We start from the raw sequence: 20,137 nt of genomic DNA, 5'->3' as shown, positions 1-20,137 counted from the left end.
ACACAAAGACCGCCTTCCATTTCTCTTGGTGTTGGGATAAGTTCAGCTTCCTTTATGATAGCTGTGGCCACTCCCTACATTCTTCTCTGAACTTTATGAGTATGTTGTCCTTGCCTGTCTTCTCTGAGCTTTCTTTCATCATAGGTATTCATTGACTGGTCACAGCCTTTCCCTCATACAGCAGCCATGCCATCAAGGCACAGAGGAAAGAGGGTGAATGATCAAGCTCAGGGCACCTCTCAGGGTCTCCTTCCCTTCCTTTTCCTTTCCTTCTTGTCTCTTCATGCAGAGAGTGAAGACTTCCTAGAACCTGCAGGAGGCAGACCCAGGCAGCAATTAACCCAGAAAATTCACTGTGTAACTTACGGTTAGCATGATTAATGACAATAAAAATGCAAGAGTTGCCTGATGGAAGATAGAATTGATCCATGGCATTAGTAATTTGGGCTACTAACACTCCAAGACTGACATATAACTTTTTGTAGAGATCAAAGTCAATGACTTAAGTAAACTAGCTAACCCAGTTTTAGAAACAGGTGGTAAAGTTTAGTACTGTTCATTAGATTTTCACTTTTAAAAGCTGAATGGACTCTGTTTCTAATAGACTCTGTTTCTTAATTTTGGTAGGGCAGAACCTATTTTGTCTCGAATAAAAGAAGATCGCACTGTTATAGTATCACCAGTATTTGACAATGTTCGTTTTGATGACTTTAAGCTTATTCAGTATTCAGTAGCTGCAGATGGATTTGACTGGGCACTCTGGTGCCTTTATGAAGCTCTACCAGATGAATGGTACGCTCTTAAAGATGAAACAGCTCCAGTTCGGTAAGTATGAACAAAATCTGAGAGTGGACCAAGATACATGATATCCAGTGTAGAGCTAGCAGAGGGAACAAGATGTTTCACAGGTGGTGGGATAGATACCAGCAAAGCACATTATACCTGAATAGCTGGTTTGGAAGTGCAGGTTCTTTAGCAGCTCTGAAAATCTCAGTACAGCAGTTGCAGGGCTTTATTACAGGATCTGCCTTGTGCTGATCCTTCTGTCAGATTTTCAGGCAATCCCCGAGCCTTTGATTTTTCTATCTTATTTTCCTTAAGTAGGAGTGTGGTACTAATATTTATTAACTCTACAAGATGAACTGCGGCCCCTCTCCATGCTTGCCCAACAATATGGAGTGAATCTCACAACTTTGTTGGACAATTGCATGTCTGTGAGAACTCACATGTATTCAAGTTGTGCAGTTCTTTCTTTGGAGGTGTTGGAGTGGCAGATGATTGTAGTAATCTTGGCAGCCCTTTTCAACCCTTATCACTTGTGTATCACAAGCAAGAAAAAGATGTGAACACAACACACACAGCTTTTATATCTAAAGTGACCCCTTACTGCTATGCTTGGGATCCACTTTGTGAGCACCTGGTGGCAGCCAGCAGAGGTTAACCCACCATTCTTATTTGTGTAAAGGTCTTTAAAATTTACTGTGTAGATCCTGAGGAGGAAAGACACCATGAAAACATTTGAAAATAATGTACTGTCTTTTTCAGATGAGATCACAGATTTATTTCTTCATTTGTATACTACTACACCTGGTAGCCAAACATTCAGATAGGACTGCACAGATACCTAAATAAACAACTATGGGTGAAATTGGCACCTGTATGTGTTAAAAACATTATGCAGTGAGCGTTAATAGTTTGGGTAGGAGAATGGAATGAAAGCAAGCCAAATGTAGGTTAAAGAATGTTCTGTGAGGGGGTGTCCACAATTCTTAGACCAGACAAAACAGAAGCAAATTTAGTCATAGAGAATGGGGACACCAAAAGAGCACCAAATTCCCTCTCAGTTCCCTTTTCCTCACCTCTAGAGTTCATCCACAGTGGAGCTGGTCCTACCATACGATTGTCTCATCTCTCTTTCAAACCTTAATTGACAGTGACTCCACAATACCTCTTGGCAATGGGCTTTAGTGTTTAAGTTTCCTTAATGTTAGGTAAAATTGCATAACGTCCAACCTAATTCTTCCTTGCTGCAGCTTAATCTGATTTTTTTCTTCTCTTGAATGTAGGAAAATTGTTGTTACATCTCCTCTCAAAATAGGTCTATTTCTTAAAAAAATACTTGATAATGCTTTTTAGACCACTGATCAGCTGTCTTCTGGATTCTTTAATGCTGATCCACATGTTGTTCTCAATTAAACATGTTACCCTCTCTTGGATACAACTGGAATCGTCTGAAAGTTCAAGATGTGGCTGGTGGCTAATTGATTTTACTTCATTTCCATCATTGTTGTTTCATTCTAATTTTATTTGTTTGGTTCTCCAGAAGCCCATCTATAATGGGGATTCTTGCTGCAGACAGGAAATTTCTGGGTGAGATTGGTGTACTGGATGGTGGAATGCACATCTATGGAGGAGAAAATGTGGAACTTGGACTGAGGGTAAGCCTATTTTTTTACCTTTTTCGCAAAGATAATGAAAATTAGTATGCGATTTTGTTTGAAAGCACTCAGGCCGTTGGTTATTGTTCAAAGCATGGGTTAATATTTCAGAACAACTTTGTTTTACTTTGGGTACCAGATGGAAGTGATAGATTTCCAAAGGTGTTTATGGCTCACCAGCAAGATTTTGTTGATATTTCTTAATGATTTTGTCGATATTTCTTAATGATTTTGTCTCCTGTAAAAATTTAAGGTATATGTTGCTTGGCTCAGCAGAAGAATGAGATCAAGTTAAATGCCGTTCTGCATTAGGAAAAAACAAAAACACAAGACCAGACAGAGGTCTGTCTGCCCTAGAAAGTCATGTGTTTTTCAGCTTTGAACGTCTTCAAATCAAGAGGCTTTTTTTTTGGGGGGGGGGCCGGTGGAGTGGGGGTAGTTTTATCTGGAGTGTCTTTAGTTATTAGAGAACATAAGAAAGCACCAAAAATTCTACTGATGAGTATTTTTCAAAAGTAACGGTGATTGGATATACTCTGGAAGACCTGAGAAGAAAAAAATGAACTTAACGCTTATCTGTATAAAGAAGAGAAGGGATGGTAGATGGTAGGATGTGAGAATTATAAACCTGTTAGCAAGACTTAAATATCTAGGACAAAGGGCTTGGTTCTCTTTTTTTGTAAATAAAAGGCTCTGTAAACTAGAGGTCCTTGAAAGAAGTCAGCAACCAGTTTCAAAATGACCGTGAGGAGGAGGCACTTCATTCTTCCAGTAGCAGACCAGACCAACAGTCGAGGAGCAGGGCTCCTCCCAAAGGGTATTGAGGGTCTTAAAAGCTTGTAGTCATTTTGGGGGGAGACTGAACTGTTACAGAAGAAAAACCTACTCAGAGTTAGTAAACAAAAGTGAATCACAGGAATATGCAGAAAGTCCCCTGACATTAAAATAATTGGGGGCTGAGAGAGGTAACATACGTACTTTTCTTGTTCTTAACCTTCCCCAGGACTAAATTTGCAGTCACTGCACTATACAGAATACTAGGCAAGAGGGACTGTGGGTCTAGTATGGGCATTTTCTCATGTTTTTATAGATTTTTCTTTTTTGTTCTGCTATCTACTAGTAAGCACATAAAAGATAATACAGACAATATACATTTGTCTGAGCAAATAATGTAAAAAAAGACCATTTTTTTTTTCTTTCTATAACAAGGGAGCATGCTTTGTGAAAAGCAGAAGGCACCACACTGAGTCATGTTGATATACTAACTTGGGTTGATACCATATTGGAGATTTTGGCATATTTTTCCATTATTTGTGGTGGTCATGGCCAAAGACTCCGTGCTTCAGATTCTATCTGAAACTGAAATGTCACATGTTGTCACTTCATGTCTTGCAAGGCAGGTTGTGAATTAATATTTCAGTTCTGTTGCTTGAAAAAAATAAATTTACACTTCTTTCTTTATTGCCCTGTATCATTCACAGTGCTGGCAATGTATGTCTAGTCTGTAAACATTTATACAAATGCCAAAAGTGAAAACAATGGAGAGTTGGTTCAGTTAAAATACAGAACTGCTCTGAAAATTTATTGTAAAAATAGCTTTAAAGGTCTCTGTTTATTTCTATTGTGAAGTTTTCTTGTGTCATATATGCTTGGTTAGCATGTAAGCAGCCTCTCATGTTTTTCTTTAGCCAGCTGTCAGTCTGGAAAAATTTCAAGTGAGCATATGAAAGAAAGTCTGTAGTAAATGATGGAGCATTGTGTGGTGATCCCTAAACTAGGACAATAAATCTGCATTGTGCAGTGCCATGTGGACTTTGCAGCTTGAGTTCAGTTATGTGTAGCTGTTTACCTTTTGAAGAGCTTCCACACTTACACTGGTTCATGTATTGTCATGTTGGATGTGTTTGTTCTGGAGCTTTGGTACTTTTGAAATGTTGGTTATGGCCTGCCTAGGTATGTCTTTGAATTCCATATATATGTTTTCCAGGAATCTTCTGGATTTCTCATTCCCTTGAATTCTCCCTAGTTTTTAAGATCTTGCAGGACCAGCTTTGTTCTTGGCATGTCCCAGGCAATGTCACCGCTTCTGAAGGATTCAGGCCCATAAGCCCCACAGTATTTAGCAGTCTAGCTCCTAGTAAGATCTTTTGGAGGTATGTACCAATTTTCCTTGATGCATCTATGCCAATTGATCTGAGCGCCTTATCCAGGAAACTGGTGAGTCGTTTTGTCAATGGTGATGCCAAAGATAAAGAAGAAAGAACATGCCTCTACTTTCCTGGACCTGTGATAGGGTTACGCACAGTAGGAATGAAAAGTATTGAAAAATTATTTTTGTTCACTGAAGCCAGGAAATAGAACTTTGAATGTTGAGGTTATGGCAGTTCATCTAGTGAAGGAGTGTGGGGGAGCAGAAATGGAAGCACTTTAACAGAAACTGCAAAAAGTTTGAATAAATAGGCAACTTTACCTCAAATTCTTTCTTCTTGACCTAGGCATGGCAGTGTGGAGGTAAAATAGAAGTGCTGCCCTGTTCAAGAATTGCTCATTTGGAAAGAGCTCACAAGCCTTACTTGCCGGACTTAAGCACTGCAGTGCAACGCAATGCTTTGCGGGCAGCCGAAGTGTGGATGGATGACTACAAATACATGGTTTACTTTGCATGGAATCTTCCAATTGAGGTGACAGTGTTTCTCTGTGTTTCCAATTGGAATCCAAAATCTAAAAGTCATCAAAGAAGAGCATGTGCTCACACGAAAAGAGGGATACTGTGAAAAAAAAAAAAAAAAATATATATATATATATTTTAACAATTATTGATATCAACAGCACTCAAGAGCCATTATCATAGACATGTTCCTTTTAGGTTCAGACCAAGAGCTGATGTCTAACTTGAAGAACATAAAATTAAACTATTTAACATGTATTATAACTTTTTTTAAGGAAATATTTTACTTGGAATATTCAAAATCTTGCACAAAAGAGCATGTGCCTAGGGATCTGGGTGTCCCTGAATATCTTTTATATAAGCAAAATTGAACTTTAAATACAGTGTTCAATTAGTCTTCATCACATACCCAAAAACGTTTATTAAGTGAGCTCTTCTCTCTGCAGCCCAAAGTTCTGCTTTTGTTTTGGTTTGTTTGTTTGTTTTGTTTGGTTTGGTTTGGTTGGTTTTTGTTTTGTTATTGTTGTTTTGTTTTTGTTTTTTCCCTGCAAGAAAAGGGGAAAATCTTATAGCATCCTTAGGAGGCTGAAAAATGGTAATACCAGGAAACTGAGAACTTTTCTTTAATAATAATAGCCTAAGTCCTTTTAATTACAGGCTTTTTTACTCCTTTTGATTAATTTCAGTGCTTCTGCGTATGGTTTTAATTTTTCTCTAGCACAAACTGTTGAAGATGCTGGAAATGTGAGACCAGATCTTTTGAGTATTTATAACTTCAGTCAATTAAAAAAAAAAAAAAAAAAAAGTGTGAATTTTCCCAGCCTGCACCTCAGTGCAAAAGAAGAATAGCCTACCACCTCCTTGTGTTTTTTCTTAATAGATATTAAACAAACAAATTTAAATACATAGTAATATAGCATAAATCAAAACTTCAGAATAATCCACTTTCCTTCCCCATTAATTACATTTTACTGTAAGTATTTGGAATTTTTCATCTGAAAATGTTAGTCATTGGTAGGAACATAGTATCAGTTCTATCATGAAATGAAACTTGAGTATAACCTGTTCACCTTCAATGACCCCTTTTCTTTGGGATGTACGAATCTATTTGAAAATTCGAACCTCACTTATTGAGGTTACAGACTGCATTTTCCAGAACTGCTTAAAGACAGGGTGTAAGCTCCTGTTCAACTGATTTCTGTCCAATTTTCCTGCTGGAGCTATTATGCTTTGCCTAAGAAGTTGCACAGTCTTGGAAACAATAGTTTGAATCTTCATTGATCCCATATGAGATGAGCATCACAGTCAACAGTCTATTGATTGTTAAGGTTGTTCATAAGCTCTGTCTTATTTTTCACTTAGGGCTAGCCATATCTACCTTAGATGTTCTTTATATTTATGAAGACGTAACATGTTAGTTTTTCCAGTACTTCATTGGGACCTCTAGGCAAACGTGTTCTGAAATTTAAAAATTCTACAGGTTTTTTTAATGAACCTTTAAATATATATTTTTATGTTTTGAGTAGACAATACAGAGAAATAAGTCTGTATTTTCCCTAGTTTCTTTAGTGTTCTGAAATTTTGCATATTGTTCTTGCAGAATCCTGGAATAGACTTTGGAGATGTTTCTTCCAGAAAAGAGCTAAGGAAAAAACTGAAATGTAAAGGCTTTGACTGGTACATTAAAAATGTTTACCCAAATTTAATACCTCTTCCCAACATTGTTGGCTATGGAATAGTAAGTGTTGAATCTGTTATTTGAAATACAGAAAAACTAATTACCTCTACTGTTATGGAATTGTTGTGGACACTGTTCTGCTAATTATATGTTTTTCTAGAAACTTTAAAAAGACTTTTACATGTCTTTCTAGACACTGAAGCTTTCTAAAATCTTTTTCATATTAGTTATCAGTCTGGAATTTCTAAACTGTGGTTATTGTATACGTAATGATGGGAGCACAACAGCAGTTTGGGAAAGTGCTTAACATGCATCTTTTCACTGTATGCAAAACTCATATATTGACCAACAAGAATGGATCAATATCTTCTTGTAAGGGCCTGAATTTTTCATGGACTATATGGATATTTTTTTTTTTTTTTCCTGCAGAGATTAGGAGGATAATTTGGAAAGAATGCAGACATTAATCAAGATAGCATGTAAACATTGGAAGTCAGGCCACTGTTTGCAAAAGAGAGAACTAATCACCCAGGCTGCAGTAGCTTCTCAGTATAGGTATGCATTTTCTAGACCCAAGCTTGCACACCTTGCTGGAACTCAGCTGTGATAGTCACCTGTTTGGAGCTGCCTGGTGACTTCTGAACATGGTGCTGCATGACATGATGTCAATGAGTCTTTGGGCCTTAGGTTTGGTTTTGATTTATGCTGTGATCAATTATTTCTACAAAGTTAATCTGAGATTTTTTTTCTAAACCCATATTGTATCTTCCACTTCAGGATTTGATGCAGGCCTCTCAAGATGGTTTCTAAAAATAGCAGTGAGGAGATGAAAACTGGATTGCTGTTCCTTGTGGTAAATTTCCTGTTTTATTCTGCAGATGAAAAACACATTGAAAGAAGACATCTGTCTTGATCAGGGCCCTGTCCCTGGAAACACACCAATTATGCATCCCTGTCATGCATATACACCACAGGTAATAAAAGCAACTAATCAGATCTTCACATATGAGCTGTTGTTAACTGTTCCTTTCAAACATCCTCAGGGCCATAAAAAGCATCAAAACTATTACCTCCATGCTATCCAAAAAGCAATATTAACCTTTATTTCATTGAGTTCTGCTCCCCAGTGCAACTGGCAGCAGAGCAGATTCCTGTGGAGATCTAAGAGCATTAAACTAAGGTTTTTGGTTTGGCCTTGCCAAAAAAATGTGAGACCTTTTGTTGATACTGATTGATCTTGCTGATTTAGAGAAGATCAGTGGGGTGAATGGGAGAGAGGTGGAGCTCTTCCTCACACCTCACTGCCCATCCTCTCAGTAAGAGGGAAGCTAAGTGTTACTATTCAATTGTAAGCATCTTGTTGTTTTTTTGTTTTTTTTTTTTTTTTTTTTTTTCCATTGGAAAGCAGAAGGATGTTGCATAGGGTCAAATTCATCCTGGTTTAATTACTGATAGGTCAGTGAATGCTGGTGCTATACAGGTGTTACCTCCAGTATCAGTTTTGGAACTGTCTACTGTCATCTGCTGACAAGATTTCCCTGGTATCTCAATTCACTGACAGCGGTGTTGCTTTGCCTTTCAGCACATCTTTTATCACAGCACTGGAGAATTATATGTGGGAGGTTTACGTGCCCGACGGAATACAGTTGATAGATGCCTAACAGACCCGGGGAATGGGGACTTGCCAGTTTTAGAGCAGTGCGACACAGCAATGAATAAAAGCCTGAACCTACACTGGGATTTTAAACAGGTAGATGGATTTCTATATCCCCACATTTCAATAAGCTTTCCCATTATACTGAATCCTTAGACACTTTCCTTGCAAAGCAGTTTGGTTCTGACTAATGTTACCTCAACTGCAAGATTTGCAGGTGCCACTGCAAGAGCTATGGTGAAGCTGATTGAGTCTTCAAGTGTGTGATATTAAAAACAAGGCGATGGTCACACAACTGAACCTGACTGAGTTACCAGAATTTAACTTATTGTCACTTTCTGTCTGAACCACAGCCACTTATTTGTACTCTAGCTGTCTGTCAGTCTTGATAGAATCAGCTGGTTTGAGCCTTTTTACTTGATGGTTTGAGTCTTTTAGTTTTTAGCTGGGCTGACTAAAAACATTCACTTGCTCAGTTATCACAGTTCAGCTAACGGGCCGGGAATGTTCAAGCCCTGTTGCCTCTGTTGCTTTTGACAGTCTGAATACACATTGTGAACTCTTTCCACTGTCCACAATCTATTTCCCAGCCTTCTCATAGGACCTGTTGGTCTTAGGGAAAAAGTGGGCTGATGCCTTGTCCTGCCCACTCTCTGGTGTAATCTTCTGTACCAATATCTGAGTATGGAAATCCTTGTTGGGGATCAGGTTCGTCCTTTCAGAGCTCAGTTTATGGTTGGTGATTAGAGCCTTCAAGCCATATTCACTTCATTTGTGCAGGATTTGTGCCAGCCGATGCAGACATACTTAAAGTCTGAAGTGATACTTTTGTGTTCTGTATTCAGTGCCTCTGAATACAGAATCCAATAATACTAACTTAGTCAGATAGTCTAAAACAGATACTGCTGTGCTGCTGGGGCAGGATAAACAGGCAGCAATGAAAATGATGGAGGTAGATGCAAAAGGAAGCCATGCAGCTTCTCCCCTCTCAGGCATTTCAAACCTTATTAGCTTTATGTAATTAATATTTAATTAATTTTGTGTGTAATGCACAGGCCTCCTTACTGTGTGTCTCAGTGAAAAATTAAGCAGTGGTTGAGAACAGAGGAGTTTCAGTCATGTGCATCAAATAATATAGACCTACATGGTCTGCAGAAATTCCACTTGTGAGCTTTTTTTCATCCTTAGTCTGGTCTGTAACCACAAAGCTTAGAAAAAATTGCAGGTATGTTTCTGGAAGGTTTAGACTCACCTTAAAAGTAAACTTTCATCGAGCATTGTCATAGTGAATCAACTGACTGCCTGAAGGAGCTGGTTAAGATCCTGTTTATTCTGGAGTCCAACAGCTTATGAAAACCCTCATTTCCAATGTGATGTGTTGACTTAATCACACCCCACTCAATAGCTGGTAATGAAATATCAATTTAGAGATAAGAGACAAATATGTTACTAGCTCTTTCAAAACAGGATACAGTCTTAAAATTTACTATAATTATTTTTTTGAACTGTAAAAATCCCAAAGACTGCACAAAAATCAACCACCACTCACCCTTTCCTCTAGCTCCAACAAAACAGACACAAAATTAACCTCCATATATATTTCAATATGCCTTGGAGAGTTCCATAAGCTGTCACACGTCATTAGCCTGAGGAAAACACAACATTTTTCTTTCAGATTTGTGACCTACTAGTTTTTCTCAAACACATTAGTAGAGGCCAAGAGAACTGCTTCCTGACTGAACACTATTTTATAAGCCCTCAGCTTCTCTCATACTTCCTTTCTTTTTGCAGGGATCAGCCATAATCAACAAGAGCACTAAAAGATGCCTCGAAATCACAGCAGACGATTCAGTTTCATACAGACCTGTAATGCGGAATTGCACAGGGCAAAGGTGGAATATCCAACACACGGTGAAGGAATGGGGAAAGACAAAAGACCTGGAACAGAAGTCACAGCACCCAAAGCATTAACTAGACGATGATTTTACTTGAAATTTGCTGTGTTTGTAATGCAGCACTGAAAGCAATGATCTCAAGAGGGTTTTTTACACAGGTTGTTACAATGTATTCATTATTGCAAGAGGTAGGAGCTATTAATGGAAAGGAGCAAGTTTGTCTCATTAAATTCTTGGGGCATTACCCTCCCTGAGTTTCCTCAGTTAGGAGAGGGATTGTCTTTGCTCTCTTTTCTTGTTACCAGAGAGAAGCAGTGATGTCTGAGAGTGTTTCAACCCACTTAAGTTCCTCCTGTTGTCCTTTACAAGTGCCTTTCTCTGCTCATTAGTGAAAGACTAGTGTAAGGTCTCTAACTTTCTAACTTTGTCATTTCAGTTAGATATGAAAATTCAGAAGAAATGAAAGTGGGTCTGACTTCCCGAGTTTATCTTAGGCTGAACTGGATCATTGTTCTTGTCTTAGGTCATATAGGTAATGCAAAGTCAAGATGTGCTTATGCTAGTGGCTGAAATGAAATACATCCTGTTCTTTTGTCCCTATACATTATCTAGACATATCTCAGTTTCTCAGTGAAGCTTATTGGATTCAACAGTATGCCACACTAAGGCTGTTTTATGTTTACCTATGTTAAGCTGGTTTGTGCCAGCCAGCTGACAGAGTGCATAAAGTCACTTTGGAAACAACAGGATTCAGTGATTTCCACAAACTAATACAAGACCAATGCAATAGCATATATCTGTCAAAGAAACTGAGTAAAATATGACATGAATAGCTAATGGGAGGCAACTTCCAGGTAGACATGATATGAGTTAATGAGTTAATTAGATGACACTGGCTGTCCTACATCTTAGAGTAACCACTCCTAGAACCTACGTTTATTTGTTAAAGGGAACTCCTCTAAAATAAACTAAATCTAAATAGAAAGTGTATTCAGGGTTTGTTTGAAAAATTGTTTAAATATAATTCAATGTGACTTGTGTTTAACTTCCTAATTTCTCTGTAAATTTTATGTGAACTCTTTGGCCCTTATAATTCAGGATTGGAATTGGACAAGGTCTTCTTACAGGACAGTCTTTGGTCCTTAGGTTTTGTTTAGTTTTTAGTTTTTAGTTTTTGTTTTTTGGTCTTTGTATGTTTGTTTGTTTGATTGTTTTTGTTTGTGTCCTCTTTTTTTTTTTTTTTTTTACTTTCTTAAAAATGCCACATTTAAACCAGATTGAATTTGAACTATTGAAGTCAACTTTTATTCCCATATCCTGGGTAAAAGCCAAAAACACCAAAGAAAGTGGAATATGTGCTCTGCTGGTTTTCTGCATCTTTAACATTGTGTCTTACCAAAGTCAAAGGATTAGTATTTTGGCAAGCACAATGAAGACAGAGGGAATTTTACCACTACAACTGAAATTATAATCTGGCCTTCTGGTGATGGTGAATAAAAGTAAGGCTTTCCTTCTTGGTTTTGTGCTCAAGCAAGCTTGGCTTTACTGCTTATGCAACAGGAATCCAGCTTGGGAGGAAGAATTAGAAGAAGCAAAAAGATTTTTTTTTTTCTTTACTGTCTGGTGGAATGGGGAGAATAGCCAGTTTGGAGACACAAACTGTGTAAGGGACTACCAATTGTCAGTCTCTCTAAAGCACAAAAGAAGTCTGTCTCCAGAGGACCAAACCATGTGTGGTGGTTAAAGAAAAACCCCATTGCTTTAGTTCACTTTTTTTTTCCCCCTGACTTTTCCCATCTCAATTTATGTCCTCATTTTTCTTCCTTTTTGTGAAATTAGCTCTTTTGAAGCATTAAGATTGTGTGTTATCAGTGAGGTACAGCCTTCTGCTTGCATTGAGAGCAATCCAGTCAGGATCAGTGAGCAACCTTTAACCAAATTATTATTTAAATTTTTTCTGTCTTATGTCAAATGCAAGAGTAGATTATTAGGTACAGAAAAGTTTAGCAGAAAAGTAATAATTTTCAGAAAGTTAGATGATTTATTACTGTTTTCACCTGCTTGTGACTACGCATGTCCGTGTCACAGCACAATTTTTCCATTCTAACACAAGACACAAGTATCTCACTTTGTTCTCTGGTTTGGTTTAACATTCCTGGGCTTTATTCACCCTATTTAAGATTCTATATACCTGTTTTCCTGTCCACATTTTCCAGCACAGTGCGGGTTTTTTTGTTTGTTTGTTTGTTTGTTTTCCTACTAAGTAACCTATAAATGCATGATTTTTTAAATCTTCAGCAGACTGGGAGCCTGAGTTTTTCATTCTGCTGAGAGATTCGGGTGAGGTGAGGACACCCGCTGGATTGACAATTATTTGCCAGCACGAAGAGGACCAGAGGGTAAAGCTGCTCATAGTCAGTCACCCAGGAACCCTCAGAAAACCATGCAAGCCTGAAGACTGTCAATGAGATAGAGGGTCCATCAGTCACACCAGGTGGATCAGAGTCATGTCCTGTCCCTTGTGCCTGGAAAGTTACCAGCTGTGTTTGTAATCTCAGATTAGATTTCAGGCTGCTTTTACTGATTTTTGGCAGCCTTGTTGTTACTTCAAAGCATGATTTTCCATCTGTTCACTGAATTTACTTGCAGTCCCTGGTCCTCCCAACCTCTCCTTCCAGCCAAGGCAAAATGGTACCTTACAGAGTGTGTGTTTGCTTGCAAAATTCCCCAGAAGTGTGCCATCTGTTGCTAGGTCCTCAAAGCAACAATGATAATGGCAGTAGCTTTGAAACAAAACCATGTTTACTTGAGCCCTACTGTGGTGGACGCACAGAGCTCTGAATTCAATGTCATGATAACTGTTTGCTTTTAATGCTGTATGTATTTTTGTTACATTGGTTGAAAGGAGATTTGCAAACATAGATCAGCTTTGTGTAGATTGTTTAGCAGAAATTCTCACTGTGTTATTTATGCAAGTGTTAGTATTCAAATCTAGGAATTGCGTGGTGTAATGGCACACATACTGCAACTACTGCTTTTTTGGGAAGAGTAGTTTCATAAAGGGGAAATACTTGTCTTACACAGATGACTTTGAAAAGGTACTGTCAATTCACCATATTTCAAGGAAAAGAAATGCAGCGTTAGAGCTGTACACTGACAGCCACATCCACAAAAAAGGCTGAGACAAATATGTACAAACCAATGATGCATGGAAGCTCTACATGAAAGCTGCCACACCACAGGTTTGCCCAAGTTTGCTTCTGCATCTTCTTTAGACTTTGAATTTCTGTGTGGCCGCAATCTTTTTTTTGTTGGGTGTGTGCATGTGCCATTAACCTGGATGGACAGAACCTGGCTCATTCTTCACCTTCTCTGGAAATGGTCCCTAGCATGTTCAGCTCAGTCTGCATCAAGCGCCATGTTTCTGGGGCTTCCATACTTCTGGCATGCAAGTCCACTGATTTAAGTAATAGCATAGTGTGCTGCAATCTGCTGTATAATTGCACACTTAATTAGATTCACAGCTTGTTACCTGTGTCACACTGTGACTAGGCTTGTTGCTTTTTAGGAGGGAAAAAATTTCTTCTGGTTATAACTTAGAAAAGCATCATGAGGGTCGATTTTCTTCCTGGAGGTGTGAGTTCCTTTTAGAAGAACCCGTGGAACAGAATAAAACTCAAGTGATCACTGTTTATTAAATATCTGTGGTTAACACCTTCCAATTGAAAGTATGCCTTTGTGCTTACAAGGAAAAGGACCTGAGAATGAGACGATGATGACACACACTCTTACTGCTGTGGGATAACCAGAGATATGAAATTTCAGTATGTGAGTTCTGGGGTAGCTGCCTGGTTGTGAGATCTTGCACTACACTGAGATAGCTTAGATCTATACCCTTGAGGGATGAATTGTCGTCTTCTTCACGTGGGCAAATATGCTGTTACTTGCTCTTCTACAGTATATCTCACTTCAAAGTATCTTCCTCAGGTACCTTAAATCTGCCTTAAAACTGTGCGTGCAACGAGCACTGCTTGTGTGTGTTGGTGAACGTGTAATAGTATCAATTTAAGGTGATTCTTCCAAAACAGTAGTATGTTTTGAAATGGAATATTGGTTCCTAAAGCATGAAAATGATTTTCACTGCTGCTTGTTGGATGGTCTTTTAAGTCTATAAAGGGAGTGCAAAAGAGGGCAGGGCTCTCCAGACATAGGAAACAAGAGTTCCCTTAGTCAATTTACCTTGTACTGGCAGCTACAGGTAGAAGTTTAAGGAAGCAAAAGCACTATGAATGTTCATTGCCATTATTTGTCTCATAATGTTGGGCAAAAGGTAAACTGTTAGTTTTGTAATTTGAGAGTTCCCTGATGCTTGAAGTTAAAATAAATTCATGTTCATATACAGTAAGATGATGATTGTATGATAAATATGAAAATACATTATTATCTAGAGAAAATGAGTTTCATACATGTACCTTTGTTTTGAGGGTGCTGATTGGGACAGCCCATCACAAATGAGAAATGAGTATACCTGCTCCCAAACTGAAACACTCACCTTCCTTCCCTGCCTCCAAAAGAAAATAATGGTGAAAAATTTAATTAAAATCTGTACATGTGCCTGTGAATGCAGGGAATGGTAGCCATTCCTCATGTGTTTGGGTTTTTTGTTTGTTTTGTTGTTTTTTTGTGTTTTTTTTTTTGTTTGTTTGTTTGTTTGTTTGTTCGTTGTTTATGTAAAATGTAATTATACCTGCAGGACCAAAACAATTTTTCAGACAGTCCCTGCAATTTTCCTTGAATCCTATGGAAAGAGAGTTCATATAATCAGGCTGTGTGTGCTTTTGCTCCTCAGTGTCCATTGAACCTGCAGCAGATGTAACCTACAGGAACAGAGGTCTTACAGTTAAAAGCCTTCAAGTTATGTGAAAACAAACAGGTAAAGAACAGGGAGAGATGTGCCTCAAATGAAGGTTTCACCCACCATAAGCAATACAAGGCAGATAACATGCACATGTTACATCACCATAAGGAAAACTTCAGCCTACTTTACACCTCTCAAGTCCTATAAAGTCAACCTAATGTTAAATTTAAATCATTAGGAAGCCAGTGTTTCTGCATTTTACTATTAATCAACATAACTTTGTTTATTTTTATTTTGTCTCTCTTGTATTTTTAACTCAGACCACTTTTTATTTATTTATACATCAGTATGCTGGAATAGATTGAAATCTGTATCCATGCTGAGCTTTTTCAGGCTTTTTATGCTTTAATTGTGGGACTTTATGACTTGGTGAAGGGCCACTTTCTACTGAGAGTGCTCTCTGTTTGTATGCTTTTAATTAAATCCTGGATAACACTGATTTTTAGAAACCACTAGGAAGAATACTGAGAGAAAAAAGTAGAAAATAATATTCAGCAAGAGTGTAACCAAGAAATACTGTCAGAGACATGTAGTGGACAAACTGGAGGAGATTGGCTGCCCTCTGCAGAATATTTGGGCTGCTTCTAATTAATTGTAACTGCCTTAAACACAATTGGTGGTGAAACAGGAAATAGTTATTCCTCACTTTAAGAAATTTTAGGGGAGCTTTGCAAGGTAAAAATGCCAGAAAGGATCTTTGCAAGCTTGGTATTTAAAGATTTTCTGCAAAAGAAAAAATTTAGAAAGATTGTTATTCATTAAAAATATTTCGCTCTACATTTAACATAACCCAAAATAAAATTATTCAAAAAAAGTTAGTTCAAAATAAAACTGAAGCATTTAGTTCTAATATGTCAAATCGCACATTTTGAATTTGTTGAAATTCTCTTCTATTTTTTTCCTCCAAAACCAAGCAAAAAATGGCTGACTGCAAGAGATCTCTTATTTCACTATCATTTCAGATCAAAATTTTTTGTTCAAAAAAATCCCACAAAACCAACACTTTTGGCAAAGTTTTTTCAACCAGCTCTAGCACAAAATAGAATATTACCTTGGCGAATGTAACTGAAGCTTTCTTAAGTGTGGTACAGTAAATTACAGTCTACAATTTCTTTAACACCTCTATTTGTTAGGTATCATCATTCATCCCTCCTGAACTTGTTAGAATTCTAGTTCTGTCACCTCAGGTAAGATTAATCCAACAAACAATATTCTGTGATAAATTATTAGTTGGTTCAACACTGTGTATGATTGCACATCGTATCCTATTATACAGACAAAAGTGTAACATTTGAGTTTTTAACAAGAATGTATTCCTAATGAGGTTTTTTTAACCATGAATCATACCAGCATCCATGGAATCACTGAGCTAGTTATTAAATATTTTTGCTACTGGCTTCAGTAACCAATGTCTAGAGAAATACCTTTAAGATAAGTTTTATCAAACGGTATCTATCTCTCAGTCTTCTAGTTTTTCTTCCATTCTCTTTTCTGCATAATTATTCTAAGAACCCTTGGACACATTACAAAGGAAGATAAGTAATTCTGTGAGAACTGTAAAAAGCTGTTTCTAGGTGCTGAAGATGACGTGACATTTAATTTTCTGTTGCTATTATATAAAAAAGGGAAAACATATCTATAAATGGGAAAAATATATATATCAATGTAGCTATATAAAAAGGGGAAAATAACGCTTGGAGGTCTGTGATGTATTTTATTTAGCTTGAAAACTTTGACAATTTTTTTAAGTTATGGTGTGATGGTGTGAAATTCCAATTACATACAAAACGTGTTTTTCTGACTACTTTACGGTAGCAAGGTCATAAAAGTTCTGACATGCTCCTTCACTATAACTGAAATTATGTTAGATTATTAATATTTTTGACGTCATCTACTGATCATATTTTATGAAGGAAAATTCTCTTGACTTGCTAGAGCAATAGAGTAAGCATGACCATGAATGATACTGCAAGATAAGTACAAAATTATATAGACCAACCATAATATATTGCAAGAATATATCCCAAGTTGGGCTACTCTACATGTAGTGTGCATAGTATGTTAAGGAATAGGACAATCAAATGACACTTCAATTAAGGGGATATTAAACTTAAGGTTGATTCTGCAAACTGATGATTTGATGATTTGTTGGTTATCTTGTTTCTTCCAAGTTGTGTGTAAAAGGACATATTTATGTGCTCTTTTATCTGTTTTAACATTGACTTCTAATGTCACTTATAGTTCTCGTGACTCTGGCTCAGAACAATGTAAACGTATCTCTCAACAGTAACCACTGTGTTTAGAGGCATAAACTTAAGGAAAGAAATGGGAACAGAATTTTATTTATTTATTTTTAAATATTTACAGATTATAGAGTCTGTTTTCTCAGTGACTGTCCAAACAAAGCCCTACCTTTGGTGGGTCTGCTGACTTTCTTCTGGCTTGATTTATGAAGCCTCAACACACAAGTTCAAGCCTGTGATGAGGAAAGGAATCCTTTTTTTGTATTGTGGGTGGGAAGACAGTGTTTGGCCGATGCAGAGATGTCAAGCCATATCTGGCAGCGGTGTAATGCCACAACACTTCATCTTCTGCCAACGTGCCAACCATGGCTAATTTGCAGGTCACAAAATATGCTGATTAATTGTGCCTTTCCTGGGGTGGGAAACAGACAGTGACACCTCTCCACTGTGTAGAAAATATGGGTGCAGGTCTTTCAAGGAAGAATTGTGAGGTATTTCTGTGACTTTACACACCTTTGGTTCGTAAAACTTGCTGAACGTTTTTGGGTCTTTGACCCCTAACTGTCATGCCTCATAAAATTATTCCTGGTGCAGTTAAACCACTAAGTTCAGACAGCTGAAGAGATAAGGGCTATTTAGTCAGACCTATTAAAATTATTCTAGGAAAACAAGGTAAAACTTTAACACTGTAATTGCTAGTTAAAATGCAGCTCTTAATCACTGGACTCCAGGGCATTTCACCTTACCAGGAGACTAAGTACAGTGTTTGATATTCCCTGTTCCATAACAGTGCCACCAGTTTTAATGAGATTTACCTGCCTTCATTAAAAACGCAGCCACTAAATCCTTAAATCCTTTCAGGGCTTTAAATACCTGCTTGTAGCTGTTTATTTATCAGTATGTTTCAGCAACTGCTTCTTTCATCTCTCAGTCTCTGACTTGCCTACTCAGACACACTGTCCCAAGTTATCCTTCAGGCTGATCCAGGGTGCCCGCTGATACGGGAAAGCACCTTATTTCTTTTGTTGTTCTTGAGGTCTGTAAATGCTTTGATGTTTCTTTTATCATGCAATGGACCATGACTTCTTCCTGTATTGTTCTACATCAGTATTGCCTGCAGCTTTCTAAAGGCCTCAGTTCCCTGACTGTTCAAACAATCTGTTGTGGTTTAACCCCAGTTGGCAACTAATCACCACACAGCCACTCACTTATTCCCCTATGGTGGGACAGGGGAGAGAATCAAAAGGCTAAAGGTGAGGAAACTCAGGGGTTGAAATAAAGTTTAATAAGTAAAGGAAAACCTGCACACACAAGCAAAGCAAAACAAGGAATTCATTCACTGCTTCCCATGGGCAGGCAGGTGTTCAGCCATATCCAGGAAAGCAGGGCTCCATCACACGTAACAGTTACGTAACAGACAAATGCCATAAGTCTGAATGTTTCCCCCTTTCTTCTCCTTTCCCCAGCTTTATATACTGAATGTGACATGATGTGGCCTGGAATATCCCTTTGGCCAGTTTGGATCAGATGTCCATGTTGTGTCCCCTCCCAGCTTCTTGTGCACCTGGCACAGCATGAGAAGCTAAGAAGTCCTTGACTACTTAGCAACAATCAAACATCAGTGTATTATCAACATTATACTAATTCTAAATCCAAAACACAGTGCTATACCAGCTATTAGGAATAAAATTTACTCTGTCCCAGACAAAACCATCCTAGTCTTGTTATCCACTGATGGGCATCTAAATAGCATCCTATCCAGAAGGTAAACACTGAGACTGTTTGACCTTCCCATCCTTTTCCAGGTTGTATCCCCAGAGCGACCTGAGTTGACTGGCAGACATTTCATGGGACAGTGTGGCTGAGACCAGCTCTGTAGCTCACCAGAAGCTCTGTGGCCCTGATAGGATCTGACCTTTTTCTTTCTTGCGCTGTTTGGTACTTCCACATCAGTAGCAGGGAATTCATAGAATTGCATCATCATAGATGTTGAAAGTGGCGTTTGGTGATTGTCCAGTCCTGTCCTCCTTCTCTTCAGCTACTGCAGGTTGCCCATAACCATGTCCAACTGGGTTTTGAATATCTCTAAGGATAGAGACTTTACGAACTATGTGGGCAACCTATTCCAGTGTTTGTCCACCTTCATAGTAAAAAAAAGCTTTTTTCTTACTTTCAGACAGAGTTGTATTTCAATTTGATCCCATTACCTCTTGTCCAGTCACATGCCACCCCTAAGAAGAGTCTGGGTCCATCTTCCTTATGCTCTCCCATCAGATACTTGTACACAATGATAAGACACCCCAGCCCAAGTCTTCACTTCTCCAGGCTGGACTGTCCCTTAAGCATCTTTGTGGCCCTGCATTCTACTTGCTCCAGTAAGTCTATTTCTCTCTTGTACTAGAGAGTCCGGAGCTGGACAGAGCACTGCAGATATGTCTTCACCAAATGTTCTACAAGAGAGAGTGCTGTTTTCTTGTGATCCCAGTAAGAAAGTCATGCAGACTCTGTATGTATGATTTAAAATAACATTTATTAGAGATAACACTATAAAGAATGTATAGGTAATCTTAGGTCCCTTCAGACACTGCGAACTCCAAGCTGTGCAGCATTAAAAGGATTTCCAATCAACACACCATGCAGACC

The 20,137-nt window shown here is 38.1% G+C and overlaps 1 protein-coding gene across 1 annotated transcript in view; it reads left to right on the top strand.

Moving 5' to 3' along the window:
* GALNT8 (polypeptide N-acetylgalactosaminyltransferase 8) overlaps positions 1-17,575 on the top strand; it is a 39,636-nt gene extending 22,061 nt beyond the window's left edge. Inside the window, exons 6-12 of the mRNA XM_065034456.1 lie at positions 628-825; positions 2,324-2,438; positions 4,934-5,119; positions 6,707-6,844; positions 7,663-7,758; positions 8,367-8,534; positions 10,230-17,575. Coding sequence (XP_064890528.1) covers positions 628-825; positions 2,324-2,438; positions 4,934-5,119; positions 6,707-6,844; positions 7,663-7,758; positions 8,367-8,534; positions 10,230-10,409 — 1,081 coding nt within the window. The 3' untranslated portion in view covers positions 10,410-17,575. The remainder of the gene's footprint in view (positions 1-627; positions 826-2,323; positions 2,439-4,933; positions 5,120-6,706; positions 6,845-7,662; positions 7,759-8,366; positions 8,535-10,229) is intronic.
* The last annotated feature ends 2,562 nt before the right edge of the window (positions 17,576-20,137 follow it).

Source organism: Columba livia, chromosome 1 (genome assembly GCF_036013475.1).
Source record: "Columba livia isolate bColLiv1 breed racing homer chromosome 1, bColLiv1.pat.W.v2, whole genome shotgun sequence".
In the NCBI taxonomy this organism is placed as follows: domain Eukaryota; kingdom Metazoa; phylum Chordata; class Aves; order Columbiformes; family Columbidae; genus Columba; species Columba livia.
Note: the sequence above shows the minus strand (reverse complement) of the source record. Positions and strands in the feature narration are given on the sequence as shown.